The sequence below is a fragment of the Armigeres subalbatus genome, chromosome 3 (assembly GCF_024139115.2).
Source record: "Armigeres subalbatus isolate Guangzhou_Male chromosome 3, GZ_Asu_2, whole genome shotgun sequence".
In the NCBI taxonomy this organism is placed as follows: Eukaryota; Metazoa; Arthropoda; class Insecta; order Diptera; family Culicidae; genus Armigeres; species Armigeres subalbatus.
Genome location: NC_085141.1, coordinates 54115355 through 54142298, shown reverse-complemented (window position 1 = coordinate 54142298; position 26944 = coordinate 54115355). Strand labels below are relative to the sequence as shown.

At 41.0% G+C, this 26944-nt stretch overlaps 1 protein-coding gene and 1 long non-coding RNA gene across 2 annotated transcripts; one reads left to right on the top strand and one right to left on the bottom strand.

Annotated features, from left to right (window-relative positions):
* Positions 1 to 1855: 1855 nt before the first annotated feature.
* On the bottom strand, positions 1856 to 16919 carry LOC134219720 (sodium-coupled monocarboxylate transporter 2-like). Its single transcript, XM_062698558.1, has 6 exons — positions 16460 to 16919; positions 3790 to 3949; positions 3389 to 3729; positions 2956 to 3315; positions 2223 to 2888; positions 1856 to 2164 (listed from the first exon to the last, which is right to left on the bottom strand). Exons 1-6 carry the CDS (start codon positions 16660 to 16662, stop codon positions 2068 to 2070), a joined length of 1827 nt encoding a protein of 608 aa, XP_062554542.1. The 5' UTR covers positions 16663 to 16919; the 3' UTR covers positions 1856 to 2067.
* Positions 9850 to 10599, top strand: LOC134220276 (uncharacterized). The gene is made up of 3 exons (XR_009981831.1): positions 9850 to 10202; positions 10268 to 10418; positions 10482 to 10599. It is a non-coding gene; the product is annotated as an uncharacterized LOC134220276 (long non-coding RNA).
* Positions 16920 to 26944: the final 10025 nt, after the last annotated feature.

The following is a 26944-nucleotide window of genomic DNA, read 5'->3' as shown; positions in this document are numbered from 1 at the left end:
TGTCCTTACACATATCGGGCTGTGGCACGTGGCCCTTACGTGAACGGTTCAACTTCTCATAGAACTTTCGTGCGTTATTAGCGCGGTACCGTTCCTCCGTCTCTTCACGGTCTCGATCTTCCTGCTAGCGCTTTTTCCTCCGGAAAATCGAGTTTTGTCTGTTCCGCGCCCGTTTGTATCGTGCCTCGTTCGCCCTCGTGCGGTGTTGCAGCAATCTCGCCCATGCTGCATTCTTCTCCTCAACTAACTGCTCACATTCGCCGTCATACCAGTTGTTTCTCTGATCCGGAGCCACCGTGCCTAGTGCAACGGTTGCGGTGCTTCCAATGGCGGATCGAATATCTCTCCAGCCATCTTCAAGAGATGCTGCGCCTAGCTGCTCTTCCGTTGGGAGTGCCACTTCCAGCTGCTGCGCGTAGTCTTGGGCTAGTCTACCGTCTTGTAGCCGCCCAATGTTAAGCCGCGGCGGACGACTCCGATGCGTGTTGATCACCGTCGAGAGTTTTGAGCGCAGACATACTGCGACGAGGTAGTGGTCGGATTCAATATTCGCACTGCGGTAAGTGCGTACGTTCGTGATGTCGGAGAAGAATTTACCGTCGATTAGAACGTGGTCGATTTGGTTTTCCGTTACTTGATTAGGTGATTTCCATGTGGCCTTGTGGAAATTCTTGCGGGGAAGAAAGTGCTTCGGACTACCATTCCGCGGGAGGCTGCAAAGTTTATGCATCGTTGGCCGTTGTCGTTCGATACGGTATGCAGGGATCCGATGACCGGTCTATACATTTCCTCCCTTCCTACCTGAGCGTTCATGTCACCGATGACGATTTTGACGTCCCGCGTTGAAATCATGCAATGATGCAAATTGCGAGTCGCATCACGAACGATTCTTTGAGCCATTAGTCGGGCGGGCGCTTCATTTGAATCCTGAATGAAATTTGAGAATGTAACTCTTTCCTAACACTACATAAGGCTTGAGTAAAACAAACTACAGAGATAATTTTGTCTGAGTCACAAAAGTACGTTTTAATCTTTTCTTCTATGCGATCCACAAGATTGCCTTACAAAACATTTGCTTTAGTCAAAATTATATAATTTAAAATTCTCGAAAAAATCTAATAATTTCTCTGAAAATACTGAGAAATAACTAAGTGTAAATGCGGAACTGTCCCGCGAAACGCAGGATGTTTGGTCATATTAATATAAACAAAACTCATACTATCATAACATTTACATTGAGATGTTCACCCAAAAGATATTTTAGTTACTAGATAAAGATTGTCGCTTCGGTTCCCTTTGTTCTGCTGTCCGAAACATGTGTGGTACATACCTGTCAAATCGTATGGATTTTCCTTCTTTGACATTTAGCTCCCCTCTCCTCGCCAGCAAAAGATGTTCCGGACAGCGACGACAGCGACAATCTTTATCTAGTAACTAAAATAACTTTTGTTCACCCTTATTCTTGTTAACGTACGAACGCGCTTTCGAACGAAAACTGATGTGCAATCTCGTTTACGCCAGCAAAATCATTCGAACGAACTGCATTCGTTCGAAAGTTTCGTTCGTCCGTAAACAAGAATAGGGGTGGTTGACTACAAGAACATGGCGTCGTGCCATCGACCTATAAGTCATTTTTGTTGGTGTTCTATCAGTTTTAAGTTCGACTCCTGTTGCGATTATCGTCCTAGAAAAAAGAGTGGTGAGTGAAAGATGTTTTTTGCCACAAGCTGCGAAAAAACATTGTAATTCGGACCGAAAATTGTTTGATTTTATCTAATTGAAACGAAAAGTACGAACCCTGCTCTTAGATTGTTAATTATCTAAGCCCATACTGTATTGTTACGGTAAATATGAATAATTTGCCACAAAATAAATATTTATTGTTCATATAAAACAAAAATAATATTACTTAGTAATCATGTAATATTCAATCAAACATGTCTTCATCTTCATATTTTAAAATAAACATTATCGTAATATCTAGGTATTGTAACCATACATAAATTTATATCCATGCTTAAGACACTAAATTAGATACTACAAGCACATTGTTGGCACAACATATTTCTATAAAACATGCCCGTTTGAGTTGTCGAGATCTTTATTTTTCTGCTGTTCTGTTGTTGCAAAAACACATTCTTTAATGTGTATGTCTTCGGAATTCCTGTAAATAAACAATCTTAGAAAAATACTTACAAAAAAAGTCGTTTTCCAAAACTTACACTTTACTTGATTTGAGGACAAGTTCGTTCTTAGTTATTTCGTTGGGTAACCACCGGTGTACCAATGGTGAAATCAATTTGGCATGCATTCGGCTTAGATCCTGCGACCCAGTGAAATAACTGACTGGTATTCCTATAAGGAATACTAAAAATGTTCCAACTGTCGAGTACCATACAAATGACATCTTATAAATCGAGAACCCGCTATCACTCGTCATCGTACTGGAGGTTTGTACTAGAATCGATTGCGTCACATTGAATCCATATTCGGCGCAACCTTCTACGCTGGTTGGTTTCGGAGGATAGCTGAGATCACCATTCCTTATGGCAAACTGTGCTCCGGTAATGATCCATGACATTCCGATCACGCTGGCCGCCGAACCCCAAAGCGCACCATGTTTGTTCGCCCAAGGCCACAGCATTCCTAAGCAAAAGATTCCCATTACGGCACCCTGCGTTACACTGGCAATTGTAACCACCATTTGCAAAATATGACCGAATTGCTCCACTACTAGTCCCATTACGATGCAATAAAGACCACTGAAGAGGATTAATATTTTCATGGTACGGTTGGCAGACGAATCGGTGTGTTTAAACAACTTGAATGGCCGAATGTAGTCTTCATAGATGATTCCGGCTAGAGAGTTAAGATTAGCTGACATGGTACTAAAAATAAGAGTTTAAACAATTAATAAGTACATAAGATTAGAACTTTATATCATCTCAGAACTACCTTAGACCAGCACTGAATACGCAAGAAATGAACACCCCTGGCATTCCCTTTAGATTACCGGCTACATCTTGTACGTAGAATGGTAATAGCTTATCAGCCTTCTGCACCAGATTGACCTTAATCGGGTCACAGTCAAAGTATTTTGCAAAAATCACAATCCCCGTGAAGCAGTTCAAACTGGTAATGATGATGAATCCCGCGCAAAAAATCCATAGTGCACTGCGTGCATGTCGTATGCTGGGCACAGCTACCATGCGCTGAACACAACTCTGATTTAGTCCCAAATAACCGGTCCACAGAAACACATTTCCGATACTAGCAGTCCAAAAAGTTTGTCTTGTAGATGCATCAAAGGTCAAGCTGATGGGCGATAGCGCGGAAAAAGAACAAAATTACTTGCCATGAAATGTGTAGCTTTTTTAACTATACTTACTTGAAAATATTCAAACGATCGCCAGTTGCCGCCCGCGTAAACACTTCTCCGAAACCGCCGATCTTTACGACACCGATCGCAACAACCAAGAAGCAGGAAGCAAACATGATCATACCCTGAACTACGTCGGTCCACACAACAGCCTTGATACCGCCGAGCATGGTATAGAAAATACAAACGCAGCATACGATTCCGTTGATCAGATGAATGTTGATACCGGTCACCTGGGCGAACGCCAAGGACGGGATGAAGATGAAAACTGGCAGAATCAGGTATATGTTCAGCACGTAGGTGAACGTGACGAATTTCTTCACGGCTGGGCTGAATCGATCCTCCAGATACTGCGGAAGTTTTGTAGGTCATTATGGACAGTTTCTGATAGCATTCGGAAACGTACTAACCTGATAGCAGTTGGTGATCTGGTTGTTGTAGAACACCGGGACAAAGATGTAGTTGATGATCATCACGATTGCGATCATGGTGGGCGCTATTATCCAGTACTGGGCTCCATACGAGTACATTTCGGCCGGTACGGACATAATAGAAACGCCTGACAGTTGACTGTAAAACAAGACAGATTAAAAATTGTCTAGGGAAAACTGGGGTAATATGCACCCCCGGGGCAAAACGACCCTTTGGCATTTTTGAGTACATTTTCGGCAGTTTTTCGATAGTATTTACTACAGAGCATGTAGTTCGGATCTCGAACTACCAACTCCGTAGTAAACATTCTTGAGAATATTCCTGGAACACCGCTAAAAATGCCAAAAGGTCGTTTTGCCCCGGGGGTGCATATTACCCCAGTTTACCCTACGTACGAAATTCAACATTCTTTTAACTTCGTCAGCGATATTTTATGAGATCGGGGCTTGGTTCAATTAGTATTACCCTACTTTATGGTTATTATCCTTGATTGAACTGTAGAGGAGAGAGTGCGCGAGAGTGAACGTTCTTCAGGTCGTCCACGAAGTGAAAAAAAAATGTTCGAAAAGCAGATAATTAAACAGTGCGCGATCGAACGTGTTATCGTGGTGGAGTTGCCATTGTCAGAAACATAAATAGACGAATCAATCATAAATATTTTTCGTTGTTGGAAACTAAAGTTTTGGAATCCTTGGGTGTTTCTGTTGAAACAAATTTTGGACAATTCTCATTCATTGCTGCCTACTTGCGTTTTCAATGCAATGGACAGGAAAATAATTTGTTGAAAGCTGATCTTCAAATTTCTAACTTGACACAAATGCAAATGTTTCGTAATTGAAGACTTCAATGCCATACACCGTTCATGGAATGGAGCTCAAAGCAATTCCAACGGTGAAATTTTATTCGAAGTCTTCTGTGCGATATAATACGATTCACTATCTCGATGAATCAACCTGTTTTTCATCCACTCAAAATCCTTCGACAATTGATTGATTGATTTGGTTTTAAATGATTTAAAGTCAGCTGTGTGGCCAATGCTAACTGCTCACTTTGACTCTGATTACCTTCCTGTGACGTTTGCAGTTTAACAAAAAGTTTTATCATAATCCAATAAGCTCAACATTTAATTATCATAGGACTGATTGGGTTGACTCTCAGACGAGCAAACGTATTTTCGAAACATCGATTCGTGGGTCACGATCGAAGGTCAGCAGGCGTAAATTGTCTACAAGGGGCAGTTTTCCTCATGCAAACACTGCAAAGAGCAAGGTCACTCTGGCATTTCTTGTGTACATAATAAAAAACTGCTGGTCCTGAAGAGCTTTCATATTGAGTGGTGTGCCCTTGAAAAGTAAATTTTGTTTTGGATTCCGAGATGCTTGTCCTTAAAAGCCTGTGAGTGACTCTATATCGCAGAGCTGAACCGCCAGCAACGAAACGGATGACTGGTCAACATCCACAAGAAGAGGGCGAAGCCGAGGATGTCCACCCGAAAAAAGCAATGATACGACGACGGTAACGACAAGCAGAACGCAGAACATCGGAACAATCATGAACCCCACGAAACACAGCGCGCTCCAAACCTTAATCAGTAGCCAAAGCCTCGATATCGTGTCTGCAAGAAGCCGAGAACGAACAGCCAGCGTTCCTTCATTGGGTTTTTCGTTTTCGCTAATGTGAACCACCCGAGGAGAGGCATCGCTGTTGCAATGAAGGAGCGCATCAAGTTCACTCACGTCGAGAAAAGCCTCGACAGCCGGCTGATTGCGCTGGGAGTGCATAAACCGACAATTTTACAACATTTGCGCTTCCTCTGGCACTGCACAGTGCACTGCTAGAGAAGAGTTCTTCAATGGCACCCTGCTACCCAAGTCACACCACTGCCAACATCATCCTCGCTGGCGATTTCAACTGCGTGCAGTGAGCTTGCGACTCGTCCAGCCCGAATACAAGCCCGTCTCGCAAAACAGTCGTCAAACAACTGCAGCTGCATAACGCGTGCGGAACGCTGTGGCCACTTGACCCTGGGTTCGTACGTCAACCGGAACGCGCAATCTCGACTTGACCATATGTACGTGAGCTCCGGCCTACGAAAATAAGCTGCAGTCCGCCTACACGCACGCCTGTTGTTTCATAGACCACAAAGCTCTGACAGTACGACTCTGTACCTCCTTCCCCCACCCCACTGGGGCACGTACCCTGGCGCGGTTTCTCCTCCACCGCATCTTCTAACCGAAGACAACGTAGTCGAGTTCCATAATATTAGTGACCATATTTGACTCGAAAGCTCACGAGTCGTGGATGAAATAGTGGCTGTCGTACGCTAAGCCCAAGATCAAACGTTTTTCAAGTGGAAATCTCTAGCTGCTTGCTATGCGCAACTACGGCTAGCATATGACAGATATTACCAACATCCCGGAATGTTGGCCACCATAAACCGCCCAAAAGACGCGTTTATGCGCATAATTGAAACGCATCTGGTCGGAAAGCTCATGGCAAAAACAACCACCACGCAGTTGCAAATAGCAGAAAAAAGATTTTGCAAATGAGCCACAAGCAATAGAAGTAAATCTTTTCGCTTTTTTCTCCAGCCTCTACTCAGAAGCAGCAGCAAATAACAACTAGGACGAGTTTGTTTGAGAACGCGTTATCCCACAGGACGACCCACCAAACGAGAGGTGCACCGAAGAGATCACAACGGCATAAATATTATCTGCTATCAAAACAAACGTATTTGCTATATAGCAAAACAATCCCCTGAGCCGACGGGATCCCACGTGAGTTTATACCTCCGCTTGTTTACATGCTGAAAATGTTTTTTTTTTCACAATTTTGTGTCCCATTCTCATAAAACGGGGGTCTCCAGAAAAACACATATTATGAATAACTGACATGTTACTCATTTAGTGTAACTGACGGCTAATGATTCTCGATGAGTTCATTTCACACAGCGATAGAACCAAGGGCCTCATACGCCTGTCACTGGCGAACAAAGCTCGTGTACTCTGCATCGAAGCTTAGAACCGGTGTTAGGGCGCAATCGTTAATGTGAACATTTTTATATTCGGTTAGTTACTGCACATAAATTCTTTTTCGAGTCCCTATAGAACAGTCGGAAAGCAGACATAACCTTAATTAAGTGTATTCAAGCTGAAGTGAAAACAAGCCAAACTTTTTCATACTTTTTCAGAGGTTTTTCCAACTGTCAACTGACTTGGTCGTCATATGGCTACCACTTCTGCCTTATACGCTGGAGGACGTGGGTTCAATCTCAGGCCCGTTCCATTCATATCCTACTTTGTTTCTTTTCATATATTTCTCATGTTCTAGCTATCGCTAGAACTGGAAATGGGCTATATAACCGTCTCCATCTTCTAATCATGTTCATGCACCTATAACTTATCTAGTTCTTGCTTGCAGGTAACGGTCCGGCATCCAATTCGAATATCCCTTCATTACTATCACATTGGCAATCGATTAACCATGATGAATCTCTGCCATAGAACCTAAACCCCAGTTTCCAATAAAATTCCGCATGAGCTCGTGGCGAGTGCAGGCTTGTTCCTCGGCTTGCAGAGGGAAAGTGATTGCCATAAACCCTCTTCCTGCGCTCGTAGCGTCCCGGCATGGCCGGTCCTGCAGCGGCTCCTGTAACAATACTGAAACTACTTGAGTTTCAGCTACTTGAGCTACTTGAGCTACTGATCCGTCCTAAAAATCTGTGGAGAAGGCAATATCAAAGTACTCGCGATCATGCTTTGAAAATTTTAAGGCGAGATTTGCGAGATTCGTTATTCCGAAAAATACCAACTTTGAGAATAATGTCTAAAAATTGGATCCTAGTTTAAAGCCGTTTTGGAAATTAACTATTTTTTCTTAAACCTTGACAGCCAACTCCAGAACTTAAAGACACCTCACGAAATCCAAATTTAAATGTACTCGCGTTTTCAAGCGCACCACTTAATACAGAAGCAACGCATAACTGTCGTCGCAGGCCAGTATGCCACCATGGGGATTTAGGTAGACATTAACCGGAAAATCGAGTTTTTTCTGATACGATACAAAGGTTTATGTATAGCATTGTAAAGATAATTGAAAGAGCTTTCATATCGTACTAAAATTGTTATTATCATGAAGGAATTAAAACTTTAAAATCAGAATATGAAGCAAACACTGGAAAGTACAGGTATTTTAAACTTTAAAAGTCATTTACTTTTTTTCCTCGCATTTCCCCGCGGAGATATAAGGTTGTCGTTTGGAAATTTATTTATAATATTTTGAAGAGTCAAATTATTAGGCCATTTTCGAAATGCCTGAGATTGTTGCTTAACAACATTTCCCCAAGGGCCTCATACGCCTGTCACTGGCGAACAAAGCTCGTGTACTCTGCATCGAAGCTTAGAACCGGTGTTAGGGCGCAATCGTTAATGTGAACATTTTTATATTCGGTTAGCTACTGCAAATAAATTCTTTTTCGAGTCCCTATAATCAAGCAGGTAAATCAAGCATATCACATCATTATATTGCTGCATGATTGAGTGTTTATTTTTGATAAAATATCGAAAACAAAAGTATGCATAAAAAATGCCTCGCCATAACGAAAAGGTGGTAGAGAATTAACACTGTTGTTTACAGTTTAGAACCAAATCCAGATGTCGCACATGTTGGGGTAGGGATTCAGTGCTACGCCTTCTCCCCCTGCATTTCCCTAAGTAATAAGTACCCGTTAAGCTGCGGAGAACGATGGAGGTCCTTCGTAGATTAGTAGGGAAGGCACCTCTCTAGCGTACTGGTTCCGTGGGATCAAACCCCACCGAAGGGAGTGGTTACCCTCCATTACCTTTTCCGAACTGTGCATATGCATAAATCGAGTTTCAGACATAGTAATTAATTTCCACTCCGGGTGGTTTAATACCCGGAACATAGGCAATTAACTTTGAATGAACTGAACATTTCCCAGTTATAAAGATCTTATCAGAGGAGCGACATGGATTTTGACAGGTTTGCCTGTTCGTTCTTTTTTGGGTGATAAATTTATCCCCCAGTGTCAAATTACCCCAATACTGATTTATTTTGCAATAGTATGTGCGTCAATTTTGAATGTTTACGTTTTACAGGAGAATATAATGCAAAACGTCCATACCACTCAATAATGCAACATGATACAATCATGAGAAAATAGAGAAAAATTTAACAAATTATCAATTAAAACAATTTTACACTTGATTCCATGCTTCAAACTTAAGAATGTTCAACTTATTTGCTCAATTATTCGGAATGTTAGTTGCTCAAGGTACTGTCTAAGCCTTTGTTCGTTTTATATCATTTTCACCCTCCCAATTGTTTATGTTGCATTCGCAATGCACTCGTATTGGTGATTCAGAAAAGATGTGACAAAGGCGTGGCTTGTCATCCCCGTGGATCTTATAATATTATGTCGAAAAAAGGAACAAAATATTTTTGTCCGCCTGTTTGTATGGGGAGGCCCCATAGTACATGCGTGGAATAATAAAAAAGGACAGTTGTACGTTGCTTCCGTATTGAGTTTGAGTGGTGTGCTCTTCACGGACAGAAATTGGTCAACATTGAACCAAAAAATCTGATTGTTGATTTCATATCGTCAAATCTTATAGAAAATACGTCGATATTTATTGTTTCAAACAGATTTGCTGAGATAATTTCAATAACAAACTATTATTATTTCAACAATATTGATTTGAAATGAGCTTTTCAAAAAAGCTCGAATGGTTTTAATCTAAACATTTGAAAATAACCTCAGAAGGATTTGTGATTAAAATTTAAATGCTTCCGTTGAAATCACAATAGCATTTTGACAAAAGCTTACGTTTCCTAAACAAATGCCGCCCGATAATGATATGCCGTTTAGACACCAAACGAATACTAATTAGACTGGCTTGGGGTTAACATTCCATTTTCCTTATGTTTCGGAATGAAGGTAAGAAAAATTAAAATGTCAATGCGTTTGAAAGTACAAATGGTTTTAGTACAACGCATGACAACATTATCGTGCGCGAAAAGCTAGATAAAGTGACGTTTTAGTCAACTAAAATAACTCTATTTCCTAACTAGAACATTTCCCTCATGAAGCAAGTCCTATTATTACCTACTATCAAATCATGAGCCAAAACAACAAATTCGAGATAGGACTAATGTTCTAAAAAAATCACCTTGAAATTGATCTCACTTTGAAGTCACACATTTTACGGATATTTGTTTCCTAAAAATATTTGGACATTTTGAAACGATCGGCTTAATTTTAATGTCAACAATCATAGAACTATTTTTGAAATTGTATAGTTTTCACAGTTTTCAAAAATGCACAAAAAGAGTGCTCCGGTGATTACTTATACAATATTTGTTATTCATAAAGGTATGTATTCTATATGGTTTAATATTATTTATAAATATTCAATCTACTTCTTTTGATTATTGTAGGACCTACAAGCCATAATACTCTGAGGAAAGAGGTAGCTTCTACTTTCAGTTGAATCAAACTGACCAAATGTTGCTGGAGACCTGGAGAAGCGTCTAATTGGACGGATAGATACTGTTTTCAACATAACCTGATTGGTACATTAAAAAACAGGTAAGCGAATCACTTTAATTTCATTCCGAATTTTTAATAAACAAAAAAAAACCTTGGTTTCAGATCGGCAATTGGCTCCCCTCTACTACGAAACACAGGCTGTAAGAAGAAGTTTAAAAGTTCTTGGAAGTTAAAAATAATATATTGTGAGCTGTATTTTTTTTAATTTTCTTTAAATATTAGTTAAAAATAAATGTATCAATCATAAAAACAATAAAAATGAAAACATATATTCTTATTCACTCACTTTATTTCAAAAAGAAAAAGCCATTTGAATTGAAAAGAATGATGTTTGAATTAAACATAGATCTCTTGTTGAATCAACAATATTATTGTAATCGATCGAAGCTGTCAAAAAAGCTTTTCTATAGTCAAGCTTTCTAAGCTTCTATAAATACAACAATATTGGATTGTTGAAACAACAATAATTCTTATTACCGCCAAAACAAAGCGAATTTCTTTTTGAATTTATGTGAAAAATTGTTGTTTATAAAATAGTTTTTTCTGCGTGTTGGAAATACAAGTGCCTTTAGTTTTGGATTCCGTGAGGATTTGTCCTTAAAATGAGAAATAGGATTTCATTAACAAATAGCGAAAATGCTCATAAACTTTCTCAGCAGTTTGAGAGTGCCCATAATTTTAGTCTAGGTCTCACTAGTCCTATTGAGGATCAGGATATGCGGAGGTGAAAAAACTTTCTCAATCTTTTGAACCTTCATGGGAAACTAATTTGGATGAAGTGAAATCTATTACTAGAAAATTTTAAAACATGAAAGCCCCAAGTGACGATAATATATTTTCTATATACTTATCAAAAAAAAACTCGTTGAGATCTTTTTGTCCTTTTTGGTTAATTTATTTAACAAATGTTTCTAATTGGCATGATAACTGAAAAAAACCAAAGGTGTTCAAGTGAGCCACCCGGCATTTATTCAATAAAATATGTATTAAACGACCCAGCCGATACACAGCTAGATTCGATCGTATTACCAGACATAGTGTACGCACTTTTTTATGATCAATTTTATTGTACGTGGATTTCCCTATTGGACCCGACCGTTCGAAATAGTCGCTCCTTGAACGGTCGTTGAAATCGCCGTTTTCACCTTCACACCCATCTTCATAGTAAAATCTGTCAAAACTGGCAAGTCTGCCACGTGCTTTTTGCTGTTTCCCTCGGACTTCTCTTTCTTTTTCCGATGTTTTGACATCTGTTTTGATAGACAAGGAGCAAAAAACAAGGTAATCTACCAAACATTTATTGAGTTTGGCAAACCTTGCTGGAAAAGGGAACGTTTGAAATAGGCAAGTGAACCGACCTTCGAATCCATTGGTCAAGCAAATCCACAATATAATGAGCATCAAAATTGCGTGCAATTTTATAATATTCCAGCCAATTCAATTAAGTTGTCAGATTACATACAAACAAAATATCAAGAAAGTGTATATTGCAGTGTGGAATTGAATGAAAGAGTATTTGTTTCTAGCGATGACACAGTCAAAAAAAATTTTTTTTTTCGAAAAAAAAGTTAATTTATGAAACTTGTTAATGTTGGGGCAAGTGTGCCACCACTAGTAGGGGCAAGAGTGCCACCTACTATGTTCGTTATTTTTCTCGAGAGTGAAGCTGTTAAAAACGTAAACGCAGTCACAGTAAAGCAGAATGGTGCGTAAATACCAGCGAATTTCGTCCCGAAAAAGTTGGCCAGCGGCCAGAATGGAAGCGGCAGTGCGGTCCGTCGCGGTCCGTGACCGAAAAAGGTAGTTCGGTGAAACGAGCTGCTGAAGAACACAAAGCTCCAAAGAAGACTCTTGCCAAGTACCTAAAACTCAACGAGAACACTCCCGGCGCCAGCTTGGAGATGAGTTTGGGTTGTTACGAGCATGTTTTCAACGCGCGGCAGGAGGAGGAATTGGTTAACCACATTTTGGATCTTGAAAAACGATGCTACGGATTTGGTCCTCGTGATGTGCGCAGCCTTGCGTTTGAGCTAGCGGAGCGCAGCAACATAAACCATCCGTTCAACCGAGACACCGAACCGGTTGAACACTGGCCGGTTGGGATTAGTTTTATGGCTTCCGAACCAGGCACCAGGAACTTTTTCTCAGGATTGCAGAACCCACGTCAGCTGCTCGCCTTCAAGGATTCAATCGAGTTGCTGTTGAAATTTTTTTCGGTCTCCTTAAGAAAACAGGAAGCCCACAAAAGTTCCCTCCAAGCAGAATATTCAATGTGGACGAAACATCAAGCACGGTAAGAATAAAAACACGGTTGATTATATATTTTTACTTAATTTATGCTTCTATCACGGGTACTGGCGCTGCGAGGAAAAAAGAAAGTTGGCGGAATAACATCAGCGGAACACGGAATCATGGCAACGGCCTGCTTGACCATGTCAGCGAGCGGAGTTTTCGTCCCACCGATGCTACTTTTTGCAAGAGCTCAAATGACGGAAGGCTTAGAGAAGGGCGCCCCATCGGAAACATTATTCCATTGCAACAAAAGTGGATGGATGACGGGTTTTGACTTCGACAAATATTTCGATCACTTCCTAAAACATACTCGACCAACTGAATCGAGCCCGATATTGTTGCTGCTTGATGGTCACAGCTCACATACCAAAAACATTGTGTTCTTGGAAAAGGCAAGTCGGAACCACGTGACTGTTATCAGCTTCCCGCCGCACTGTAGTCACCGGATGCAACCCGTTGGACGTAACCTTTATGGGGCCATTAAAGACACATCTCTCCAGGGCAACCGACGAATACCTTAAGCCTTAAGGAAAATCCAGGCAAGGTCGTTGCCGTAAATGAGCTGAGTGAACTTTTTGGAAAGACTTACATTAAAACATGCAACGCAACAATCGCAATTAACGGATTTGCCAAGACGGGATTGGTTTCCCGGAACAGGCAAGTGTTCAGTGACGATCTTTGTGCACCTGCTGATGTTATCGACATCGACCTTTCATGCAGCAACCCGATTAACGTCAACGGCACATCAACTGGAGATGGCGTCGAAGCTTGCGGTTCGCCTGACAAAGAAAACGACGAAAACCTGTGAACAGTTGTGAACCTGTGGATTCGGTTGCTGCAGCTGATGATAAAGAAAACTGTCCTCCTGGAACCTCGAGTGCTTCATATGAAGGATTTGCAGTTTCTTCAGAGGCCATACATCCGCTACCCAAGACACGAACCCGGAAGGTGACCCGAAAGAGGAAAGAAAAGGCAACAGTGCTCACATCAAGCCCGTACCGTACGGCTTTGAAGGAGTCCCAGGCATCGAGGGATATAGAAACTATCAAGAAAGCCAACAAGATACGTCAGAAACCCAATACAAAGCAATCTACGAAACGCAAACGTGTAGTTGATGACGACTCACTTGAAGATTTATTATGTGATCTGTGCCGCAAATGTTTCCTTCTATCTGAGCATGGTAAGGGGTGGAACAAGTGTGGTGCATGCCATGCTTGGTTTCACGAATGTTACAAAGATGAATGTCCAACGTGTACCCACTAATCGGCAATGATCCGAAGGTGACTTGACTTTTCTTTAAAACTAGTATGAACTTTGTAGTCATGAAATGATTGTTTTGTTATCGTTGAAGTTGCGTTTGGTTTGTTTTGCTTTTTTGAATAAAAAGACGAAATCAAGTAAACCATTAATTATATTTCAATCCCATGACACGCTATTCACTAAATAATGATTCTCCATTTGAAAGGTGGACAATTTTTCCATGCAGAAACCAGAACTGTAAACTTCCAGGGTTCACAGATTCAACCGCTGAACGTTGAAAAATGAAGGAAATTGTCAATCCTCCCCGCCATGTCACACTATGAGAGCTATGAGAGCTCAAAAAACAGTGGTATTGACCATCACGTTTCCTCGCTCCTTATGCGTGACATGATTTATGGACGATCCCAAACGACCATTTTTTACGTTGCTCAATATTTGAATGACACTTTTGTAATGTAACGAAAATAGTTGTACAAAAATATTTATTGAAAATTTGATACGTACAATAAATCCTTTTTTTCAAAGTCACACCCAATAACGGAAAATGCTTCTTTTTTGGATACCTCTAGCATGTACCCGTGCCATACCTGCTAAAATATTAATTTTTCCTTTAAATTCTTTGATACTATCTAGGTGGCCGTCTTGCCCCACATGGGTGGCACTCTTTCCCCGTAGCCCAAAAAAACTCGTTATTTATAACAATTTTTAAAACGCTTCAGAAATAGCTTTTTTGCATTTATTTTTTCTGGGACTCAATCATTAGTGAAAATATAAGTGTAAATTGGTATTGAAACCATATCCAAGTTTTAACAAAGAGTTTTTCAAAAGTTACTGAACAAAGTGCTTAAGGTGGCACACTTGCCCCAAATTCCGCTACACCCGATTCTTTTTTTACACGGGGGATGCGTTTCGTGTAAAAAATGCATGGGATGCGTTCCGTTCCGTTCCGGGGCTCTCCTTAGCCGTACGGTAAGACGCGCGGCTACAAAGCAAGGCCATGCTGAGGGTGGCTGGGTTCGATTCCCGGTGACGGTCTAGACAATTTTCGGATGGGAAATTGTCTCGACTTCCCTGGGCATAAAAGTATCATCGTGTTAGCCTCATGATATACAAATGCAAAAATGGTCACCTGGCTTAGAAACCTCTCAGTTAATAACTGTGGAAGTGCTTAATGAACACTAAGCTGCGAGGCGGCTCTGGCCCAGTGTGGGGATGTAATGTCAATAAGAAGAAGTGTAAACGAATGCAAAATGGAGCAACTTTGCAAAAATTTTGTATTGGATTTTTTTACGCGGCCGTGTAAAAAAAAACGTGTATAAACAGAATCGGGTGTATTGAGATACTGCAACGGATGTCCAATAAAATATTTTCCAATTTTAGACAGAAATCGTTGCAATCTTGTATTGCAACGATTAGCTCTAAAACTGTTCACGCAAAAAAAAGCGATCTTGAATTCGTGAACTAACGAGTTCACGGTGTATTTTTTCGTGAACACCAATCACGGATTCGGGAACACCAGTCATGTTTTCCAGAACGTTCCTGAAAACGTGACTGTATTCCCGAATCCGTGATTGTTGTTCACGAAAAAATACACCGTAAACTCGTTAGTTCACGAATTCATGAACGCTTTTTTTTGCGTGTATAATAACTTCTAGTCTAAGAGATGAATGAATGTATTAGATAATTAGCAAACAAGAAATGTATGAACAAATCAAATGAAAAAAAAATCTCGGCCACCTATATTATCGGAATACTCCAGTGGATTTTTTTAGGTTTCACCAAACACCACTAACTTTGAAAAATAATGACTCAAGAACGAGTCATCGTAGAAGCAAAATAACTATAAGCGATTGTAAGACAATTTGAAGCGCAATAACGAAACCGCAAGCCATTATCTTTTTTGGACTTCATCTCATAGCTCCGATAGTCATCCCACGAAAAACAAAGCAACGAAAAGAAATTTGATTCGTTCTTATTTTTGTGTTTTTTTTCAGCAGTTAAAAATCGGTGTCGTATTTCTTTGAGTCGCGATGAGATGAATATATGTTCAGTGAGATGGAAAACGGAACAGTTCTCCAAACTCATTTTATGCAAAAATGTCCAAATTTACTTATCTAATATTGCGCATTCGATTATTTTTCATCAAACATTTCGGAGATTGAAGCCTATAAAATTGTCTGTTCAAAATACCTATGTTCTGAAAAAAAACCACGAGATCAGGCATAACTATCCTCAAGATGGAAATTTTCGTGGAAAACTTTGCTCAGTTGATTTTTTTTCGATCGCTTGCATTTTCTTAAAAACAGAATCGTATACCGTGACCTACCCTAATTCCGCGCATCACCTAATACCGTGGTTTTCATAAAAAATCAGAACCTGGCTATCATGGACATCACATTATTTGGTGAAATGTTCAAACACATACATCTATTTTGCTTTTTGTAATGTTCTCGTTTATGACTAAAAAAATTATGCTCATATGTCGTAACCACACAAAAATCCCTCATTAACATCCCAGATTAACATACCTTGCAATGAGCGACACCGCTATCGGAAATACTTTCATGTTTCGTCCACCGAGCAGATAATCCTCGGTTGTTTTGTTCTTTTTGCCCTCAAAGAAACCAAAGTAGATCCCGATGGCAGCCGAAACACTCAGCATCACCACAAATACCGTGTAGTCTTCGGCCGTAAATTGCCCGTGTGGGTTATCCGTCAATTGCTTTACCATGGCTGATATGTTTGGTATTCAGATTTTTGTAAACCGATATTTTGGATTAACAGTTAAAAGTACGTGCTTCAACTATATCACACTTGCATCGCACTATATAGGTATCACATCGCCCATTGTTCTATATCTGAGCTGAATAATATAAACGCACTTGTGTTTCCACTTTCACACTACCGATATGATCTGCTTGTCTGACGAAATGTGACTGAAAAGCTAAATAGGAATCAGGAAAGAGTTCTAAATATTATCAATACCAATTGGACAAAAAACTAAACTCAAGTGCTCTCTACTCATACAAAAAAAACCGTGATAACACAATTGAAATGAGAATCCATTGTCGATTTTTCCAGATTACAGTAGTCTTTCCGGAAGACAATTTGAGCCGCGATAACGATGCAACCTCATATGGAATTAACTTCCCAAATATTTTATTGATTCGTGAGAGATGGAACTATTAGGTCTCATGAGAAATCATTAACAAATTGATGTTGATAAGCTCATTCAGATTCAGTCACTTTATACATCTACGATCATCGTTTTTTCATATCTCATATTTCATATTTCAAATCGTGTAATTTTTATGGCAACTGTTGGCTCCTCAATAATATACAAATAAAATCGGTAGCTAAAAGACCAACTTTGTCGAGATAATTAATTAATTAGACAAAACTGATTAATGGGAACATTTCGTTGAACTTTGACGAGTGATTGCGCAGTGCAGACGACAATTAATGCAGATAACAGCCACTTGTGATTTGTTATATTTTCAGTCTTCACAACGCTCACAAGGGCACCAGGTCGGTTTGTTCCCCGGAGAAAACCATAGACGTCCATGAACGTGTTAGATCAATTCCATACTGAATTCGCCATGCATAGTAAAACCATCGTTCTACGCACCGGCAGTCAGGATTGAAGCTCTAGTAATGCTGAGAGACGCATTAATTTACAATCGTGCTTAAATGGAAAAGTAATGCTTCAGGATCGAATTTCACTTCACATTTTATTTGTGGTTAAAACCGGTTGATTTTCATAAATATGGGTCGATAACTGCATTGCACCGCATGGGCATATATACCGTTGACTTCCGATAGTTTGAGCGGAACTTCATTCGAATTGCAGTTAATTAGTATTAATTTGAATTTCCAAAATCCTTTGAACATTAGAAAATCTTTGATTCTGCTTTCCGTTTTAGGATATTCTTTTTTTCTTTTCTCCATCCCACACGTATTAAATGAATTTACTTTAGAAACCTCTTTTTTTCTGAACTATGTGAAAACTTCTTATTATTATTGGCATTACATCCCCACACTGGGACAGAGCCGCCTAGCAGCTTAGTGTTCATTAAGCACTTCCACAGTTATTAACGGCGAGGTTTCTAAGCCAGGTTACCATTTTAGCATTCGTATATCATGAGGATAACACGATGATACTTTTATGCCCAATTTCCAATCCGAAAATTGCCTAGACCGGCACCGGGAATCGAACCCGCACAGGAGGGCCCTAATGGGGGTGAAAACTAATGGGGTTCGAATTAGTAAGTGATCAGAATAAAAATGGGTCAAATTACCAGAGATCCACAGTAGTTATTGAACACCAGTCCACCCAACCTGAAGCATGCACACCCAACAAGCCAAACTGAAGCATGCACATGTTTTTGAAAGAAAAGAGACTTAGTTTGTAATGTGTTCAGTCATTTTCAAATTTGGAGATGTATGCATATGTTTAGACTCACTGCATGGATATACATAGGTATATATATATGATTGCTACTCAAGGATTAACTAAATTTAGTGAACTTTCACAATAAATCAAATGAATGAATGTTATTTTTTCAGTGGCTCAATAATTGCAAACAATAACGACGCCGTTCGTTGTAGGGGTAGCGGGGGTAAAGTGAACAGGCGGGGTGAGTAACGGCTTGTTTATCCCCTGTTTATGGATTTCTCGTATTATTTCCCATGCTACACCATAAATTAAGCATTTCATGCCCTCCGAGCTATTTCAAATAATGAAATATCTATTTAACAGCTAGATTTTAACAAAATTCGGCGCGCTTTCGCAAAATGCTAGTTTGATGTAATTTCGGCACTGTTGCATTTAAGCCAAGAAAACTCTGGGTTATTAGTTCTAAACCAATATATCGTTCACATCGTTCATTTAGCTTGTTATGATGTTTGATGGAAGATAGTTTTTTATTTGTTTTTCTTAGTTTACGTGTTATTTGAAAAACATGTAGCTATGGGGTAAATTGGTCATGTCGCCTGGGGTAAAGTGAGCAATGTTCTGACAGACAAATGGAGACAAACTAGCTCAAATTTCAACCTCAATCGGTTCGGTCGACAGTAGGATCATCAATCAGGGAGTGAAGAAAAGGGGGATCTAGTCATTTACGCTCCACACACACATTTTGGTACAATTTCTACATTCCTGAGCGAATATTTCCATACAACGCACCTCGTTCATGAAAAACATCCATATCTCAGATGTTTGTCATCCAATCTGTAATATCCATATATCAATCAACTCAGTAAAAGCTCTAGTTTCTGTAAAAGAGTATAACAAGAGCCAACATTTCATCCATTTTAATAATATAGGCACAAAATCTAGCATTTTTGACATGCCCTCCAATAATCCGGAATTTCTCCTGCGGCCAGAACATGATTTTGAACTCGTTTTTCAAAACTAGTTGAATTTCCTGCAGAACCATGCCAAAACCAAAGGAACCTGGTAATATTTCACTGAGCAATGGTCAATTGAATATTAAAAAAATCCCGCCCTAACTTTTTGACCAAGCCCGGTACGTCTGCTTTTCTGTGATAAAACATATGGTCCAAGGGCTTGAAGATCCCTCCCCAGGCCATCTCCGAGTTGTGGCGCCTGCCTAGGATGTGATGGGGTTTGACAGTGGGCCCTGTTAAACCTCTATAAAAAGCTGCATGTATCCGCAAGAAGGCTCCGCCAAAGCGACCGTGTGCCGCTCAAAGCGCACAAGCCCAAGTCCTGGTGTTAGGTGGGACGCTAAACAGCCCTGACACGACGGCCCTCCGACGAGACAGGAGGTTTGCGCAGGCCCAATAAGCCGCCTTTAAAAACAACCATTACGAATAACATAGAAGATAATATGACACGATACAATCTGCAACGACCAAGACGAATAAAGGATCACGATTGGAAGCTTGGAACATGGATCTGTAAGTCGCTAGGCCTCGCAGGTTGCGACAGGATAATCTACGATGAATTACATCCCCGCAACTTCGATGTCGTAGCGCTGCAGGAAATCTGCTGGACAGGACAGAAAGTGTGGAAAAGCGGGCATCGAGCGGCTACCTTCTACCAAAGCTGTGGCACCACCAACGAGCTGGGAACCGGCTTCATAGTGCTGGGAAAGATGCGCCAACGCGTGATTGGGTGGCAGCCAATCAACGCAAGGATGTGCAAGCTGAGGATAAAAGGCCGTTTCTTCAACTATAGCATCATCAACGTGCACTGCCCACACGAAGCGTTCTATGCGTAGCTGGAGCAGATATACGATGGATGCCCACTGCGGGACGTCAAAATCGTCATCGGTGACATGAACGCTCAGGTAGGAAGGGAGGAAATGTATAGACCGGTCATCGGACCGGATAGTCTGCATACCGTATCGAACGACAACGGCCAACGATGCATAAACTTTGCAGCCTCCCGCGGAATGGTAGTCCGAAGCACTTTCTTCCCCCGTAAGAATATCCACAAGGCCACATGGAAATCACCTAATCAAGTAACGGAAAACCAAATCGACCACGTTCTAATCGACGGTAAATTCTTCTCCGACATCACGAACGTACGCACTTACCGTAGTGCGAATATTGAATCCGGCCGCTACCTCGTTGCAGTATGTCTGCGCTCAAAACTCTCAACGGTGATCAACACGCGTCGGAGTCGTCCACCGCGGCTAAACATTGGGCGGCTACAAGACGGTAGACTAGCCCAAGACTACGCGCAGCAGCTGGAAGTGGCACTCACAACGGAAGAGCAGCTAGGCGCAGCATCTCTTGAAGATGGCTGGAGAGATATTCGATCCGCCATTGGAAGCACCGCAACCGCTTCACTAGGCACGGTGGCTCCGGATCAGAGAAACGACTGGTATGACGGCGAATGTGAGCAGTTAGTGGAGGAGAAGAATGCAGCATGGGCGAGATTGCTGCAACACCGCACGAGGGCGAACGAGGCACGATACAAACGGGCGCGGAACAGACAAAACTCGATTTTCCGAAGGAAAAAGCACCAGCAGGAAGATCGAGACCGTGAAGAGACGGAGGAACTGTACCGCGCTAATAACACACGAAAGTTCTATGAGAAGTTGAACCGTTCACGTAAGGGCCACGTGCCACAGCCCGATATATGTAAGGACATAAACGGGAACCTCCTTACGAACGAGCGTGAGGTGATCCAAAGGTGACGGCAGCACTACGAAGAGCACCTGAATGGCGATATGGCAGACAACGGGGGCGGTATGGTAATGAACCTAGGAGCACGCGCGCAGGACATGCGACTTCCGGCTCCGAATCTCCAGGAAATCCAGGAGGAGATCGGCCGGCTGAAAAACAACAAAGCCCCTGGAGTTGACCAACTACCAGGAGAGCTGTTTAAACACGGTGGTGAAGCACTGGCTAGAGCGCTGCAATGGGTGATTACCAAGGTTTGGGAGGATGAGGTTCTGCCGCAGGAGTGGATGGAAGGTGTTGTGTGTCCCATCTACAAAAAGGGCGATAAGCTGGATTGTAGCAACTACCGCGCAATCACATTGCTGAACGCCGCCTACAAGTTACTCTCCCAAATTTTATGCCGTCGACTAACACCAATTGCAAGAGAGTTCGTGGGGCAGTACCAGGCGGGATTTATGGGTGAACGCTCTACCACAGACCAGGTGTTCGCAATTCGTCAGGTATTGCAGAAATGCCGCGAATACAACGTGCCCACACATCATCTATTTATCGACTTCAAAGCCGCATATGATACAATCGATCGGGACCAGCTATGGCAGCTAATGCACGAAAACGGATTTCCGGATAAACTGATACGGTTGATCAATGCGACGATGGATCGGGCGATGTGCGTAGTTCGAGTTTCAGGGGCATTCTCGAGTCCCTTTGAAACGCGTAGAGGGTCACGGCAAGGTGATGGTCTTTCGTGTCTGCTATTCAACATCGCTTTGGAGGGAGTAATACGAAGGGCAGGGATTGACACGAGTGGTACGATTTTCACGAAGTCCGTCCAGTTATTTGGATTCGCCGACGACATTGATATCATGGCACGTAACTTTGAGAGGATGGAGGAAGCCTACATCAGACTGAAAAGCGAAGCTAAACGGATTGGACTAGTCATCAACACGTCGAAGACGAAGTACATGATAGGAGGAGGCTCAAGAGAGGTCAATGTAAGCCACCCACCACGAGTTTCTATCGGTGGTGACGAAATCGAGGTGGTTGCAGAGTTCGTGTACTTGGGATCACTGGTGACCGCCGATAACGATACCAGCAGAGAAATTCGGAGGCGCATAGTGGCTGAAAATCGTACGTACTTTGGACTCCGCAAGACGCTCCGATCGAATAGAGTTCGCCGCCGTACCAAACTGACTATCTACAAAACGCTTATAATACCAGTAGTTCTCTACGGACACGAGACCTGGACGATGCTCGTGGAGGACCAACGCGCCCTGGGAGTTTTCGAAAGGAAAGTGTTACGTACCATCTATGGTGGGGTGCAGATGGCGGACGGTACGTGGAGGAGGCGAATGAACCACGCGTTGCATCAGCTGTTGGGACCATCCATCGTTTACACCGCGAAAATCGGAAGATTGCGGTGGGCCGGGCACGTAGCCAGAATGTCGGACAGTAATCCGGTGAAAATGGTTCTCGACAACGATCCGACGGGAACAAGAAGGCGAGGTGCACAGCGGGCAAGGTGGATCGATCAGATGGAGGACGATTTGCGGACCCTCCACAGACTGCGTGGTTGACGACGTGCAGCCATGGACCGAGCTGAATGGAGAAGTTTTTTGTGTACTGTACAGGTCACTCCGGCCTTTGTCTTGTAATGAATAAATAAACGATTGGAATATTCTTGAGTTATTATTTTTGGTATTTTACCTCTTATGCGACAGTCTTCAATACTTCATTGAATATTTAATACATGAGCCAAGCTTTTAGATGCTATTCCCTTTTTAATGGGATGTTTTGCCACGTAGCTTTACGAAATATGAGCCTCTTCATAACAAACCCATAAAAATAAAGAGAAGTTTGAGAAAAGATGATAATGAAACAAAAAAAAATATTGGCTGCATATTGAATTATCAAGCTTTGCGCGTACGGTAATGGCGGCCTCTGTAGGCTTCAAAGCGTATCTGCCCTGTACGGCCTCTCTCCTCAACCTGAAACAGGATGAAAACGGAAGGTCATACCCAAGCCAGATGTCAAAGAAGTACTCGTACCAGTACTTCTTTGACATCTGGCTTTTTAAACCCTACAGAAGCCGCCATTAGCGTGTGTGAAATGCTGGATTGGTTCAGCGTCGACAGCACCTGTCTTCAACCAATTCAAATAAAATAGCGGCACTATTAGTAGCACACCCAGTAGCAAAATAAAAACAGAAAGTCGGACCCATGGTGACCAGCGATCAACAATGAATGGACCCCGAAGGGACCACGATCATCCATCCATCAACCCCGCAGAGACACTCATTTGACCTCACACCGAGACCATTCTTTTTAAAACGGCCCAAAGGTCAAACATGCATTTACTTGTTGCAGCTTTCCTCTTTGCGTCAAAGATGGTGAATAATTCGTCGCGAAAAGCCAAACATGTGGCGCAAAACTGATCAGGTGAACGATGTTGTCATTCGACGATAGGCTCCTTTGTTGTTATGTTTGAGTGGGGTCAAAAGATTGAAACAAAAACTCCCCCTAAAAATTTAAAATTTCCATAAAAAATAAATTGTCAATAAAGATATAAGGGCAGAAGCAATCAATAAATACAAAATTACACCAAGTAGGAAAATGGACTATTTGGGCTACACCACCTATTCCAGTCCGCACTGTTTATTACTTGGGCGCATTACAACCGAATTACTTGGTTTTTAGTAAGCGGTTAGTATCTGCAAATGTCTAATTCAAATTTAGGAGTAATAAAATAAAAATGTTTAAAATAAAAAATTGCAATTATAAAAGGAAAAATTTTCCTTCAAGAAATTAAAATGTTCCAAAATTAAATCACACCACAAATTTGACAGAAACAAAAACCTATGAAATTATAAATGATTGTACGACAATTCCCCGAAAACCAATTCCCCGAATGCAATTTCCCCGAATGAAATTTCCCCGAATAACAATTCCCCGAACGTAACATTTCCCCGAATGTAACAATTTCCCGAATGCAACATTTCCCCGAATGTAACATTTCCCCGAATTGTTTCCACAGTGCAGATAAAACTAAAACTGAAAAAGGAATCTGCGTCGTTTAACATAAAGTCGCATAATTGGCTTTTGACATAATTTTGAGTTGCAACAAAAGTGAGCGTCGCGGGACAACTCGCTTAAAAATTGTAAAAAAAAGATGCTGGGACATTGGGCCGAAGACAATTACAGTCAAACCTCCATGAGTCGATGTAGAAGAGACCGTCGACTCATGGACATCTCGAGATGTGGAATAGGAAATCCTTTGGAAGCTGATTGAAGGGACCATCTAAGTAACCCAGGAAATATTTTTTAATATGGCATAATTTGCTTCCATGAGTCGATATCGAGTCATGGAACATCGATTCATGGAGGTTTTACTGTATGCCGAACCGTCATTAGGCCGAGTGAGAAGTAAGAAGTGAAAAATGAATAGTGAGTAGTGAAAAGTGAGACGTGAGAAGTGAGAAGAGCGTAATGAGAAAATGAATAGTGAGTAGTGAAAAGTGAGAAAAGTGAGTAGTGAAAAGTGAGACGTGAGAAGTGAGAAGAGCGTAATGAGAAGTGAGTAATGAGAAGTGAGAAATTAGAAGTGAGAAGTGAGAAGTGAAAATTGAGATGTGAGAAGCGAGAATGAGAAGTGAGATATGAGAAGTGAGAAGTCAAAAATGAGAAGCGAGGAGTGAGAAGTGAGAAGCGAGTAGTGAGTAGTGAGTAGTGGGAAGTGAGAAGTGAGAAGTAAGAAATGAGAAGTAAGTACAGTAAGTAAGTACATAGTAAGAAGTGAAAAGTATGGAGTAAGAAGTGAGAAGTGAAAAATGTGATGCAAGAAGTGTTATGTAAGGAGCGAGAAAGAGCGAAATACGAAGTGAGATGTAGGAAGAGAGAATGGAAAAATTAGGAAGAAGGATATTTATCTCTAGAAGAAAATTAATGCGTTTTGCGGTATAATGTTTTTTGCCTTTCTCGTATACAAAGTATACGTAAAGGCTATAGGATCACTCCAAAACCGAACTTTTGATAGAAGGCTCGAAGACCCATAGTGTTATATACCAATCGACTCAGTTCGACGAATTGAGGTGATGTCTGTATGTGTGTATGTATGTGTGTGTGTGTGTGTGTACAAAAATGTGAGACACACTTTTTGGTACTTAGCAATATTCGATTTGCTCGCAACAAGTTGCAGTCGACGCGGATTGTGGTCTAGTTGTTTCCTATTGAAAATTGGCCCGATCGGTCATTGCGTTCCAAAGTTATTGGAAAAACATTGTTTTTCTGCCAAGGGTCCCCCCTTGGGAAAAAAAATTCAAAAACGAAAACAATTTTTTTTTCAAAGTTTGCAGCAATGCATTCAAATGACCGCAAATTTATTTGAATTGATGGAAAAAGTGAAATCTATCCCCCCCAAAGTGCTATTTCGACCTCTCTTATGTGTTTTTCTTATTATTTTAATGCACGAGAAAGGCACCACCAACGCTAGGTGGATTGATCTGGGTTTTTTATAATCGCTTTGGCCAGTATTAGGGGAAGACGAGTTATAATGCCTTCTTAAAATGAACACGTTTGCCCGATATAAGACAAAGAGGGTAGATAGACCCTTCTTCAATTGTACACGTTTGCCTGGAGTAAAGCGAAGGAAGGAGATAATGCCTTCCTTAAATGATCGCGTCTACGCAGTATAAGGACAATGGAGGAGATATTGCCTTCTTTGAATGAACACGTCATTTTTTTCGGTTTATATAATTGATATTTATTGCTAGATGCGATCTCATATATTATATCTATTCCAGCCAAACTCGTCTACATCAAAGGAAGAGACTACATTTGAACCGTTTGTTTGAGAAACTGCATATGTAACATTTTTGGCCAAAATGAGATTTTTATATATTCTGAATCCTCGTCCAAAAATACGTATTCTGGCAAAAAATATGAAAAAAATTTGTTCTTCAGGGATGAATGAAATTTTTTTCGTTTGTTTGAGAAACTACATAAGTCCACGCACTTTGAAGAGCAATTGTGGAGTACTGTTTATAGTTTTTGCACTTGAAGTACCCCAGGGTGTTGAGTTTTGCCGAACACTATTGATCTGCATGGATGAAATCGAAAGATTCGGTGCCAATTTGTTCAAAAACAGTTTTTTGTTGTTATTTGTTATTATTTTTTTTAAGGATTCATATCCACGATTACAGTAACTTCTTAAGAAGAGATAGACCTTACATAGGACAGGAGTTTGATTACACACATTTTTACCATGATGCTTTCAAACGGAATTTATGATCGCGATTCTGCTCCACTAAATTAATTCAGCCTATGTTCGAATATTTTAGAAAAAAATAATAGGAAAACACTTTATTATAATATGCTTATAATTTAACAGTAAAGAAGATCAAGGGCATACAATACTATCGAAAGATTTGGTCATGTTCGGCATCTCCAAAGAGACACTCTGGAACAAATCTTTGAACGCTGCTCTGTTCGGGCGTCAATAGTCGATGACAATTATGTGTTTGCAAAAACTACTTTATTTTCGGGGATTTGTTACATTCGGGGAAATGTTACATTCGGGGAATTGTTACATTCGGGGGAATTGCATTCGGGGAATTGTTACATTCGGGGAAATTGCATTCGGGAAAATTGCATTCGGGGAATTGGTGAATCATTATAAATTGAAATCATTTTGTTTCTTGCTAGTACAGAGAAAACCATGTATACCATTAGAGATAGGGAGAATATAAACTCATTGTACGGGAAGAAAAAAACGAAACTCCACTGTTGTCACCTCTTCACCATCGCTTACATGAAACATTAAGTCACGTGAGAAGGCATCTCTGGGAGTAAAGACAACGACATCGT

Bases quoted from the DNA above. Each gene is read 5' to 3' on its own strand.
- LOC134219720 (XM_062698558.1), bottom strand. From the start codon at position 16,662: ATGGTAAAGCAATTGACGGATAACCCACACGGGCAATTTACGGCCGAA. The intron at 3,950-16,459 runs GTATGTTAATCT...CTTGTTTTACAG, and splicing joins GCGGTGTCGCTCATTGCAAG to TCAACTGTCAGGCGTTTCTA. The intron at 3,316-3,388 runs GTAAGTATAGTT...ATCGCCCATCAG, and splicing joins GATCGTTTGAATATTTTCAA to CTTGACCTTTGATGCATCTA.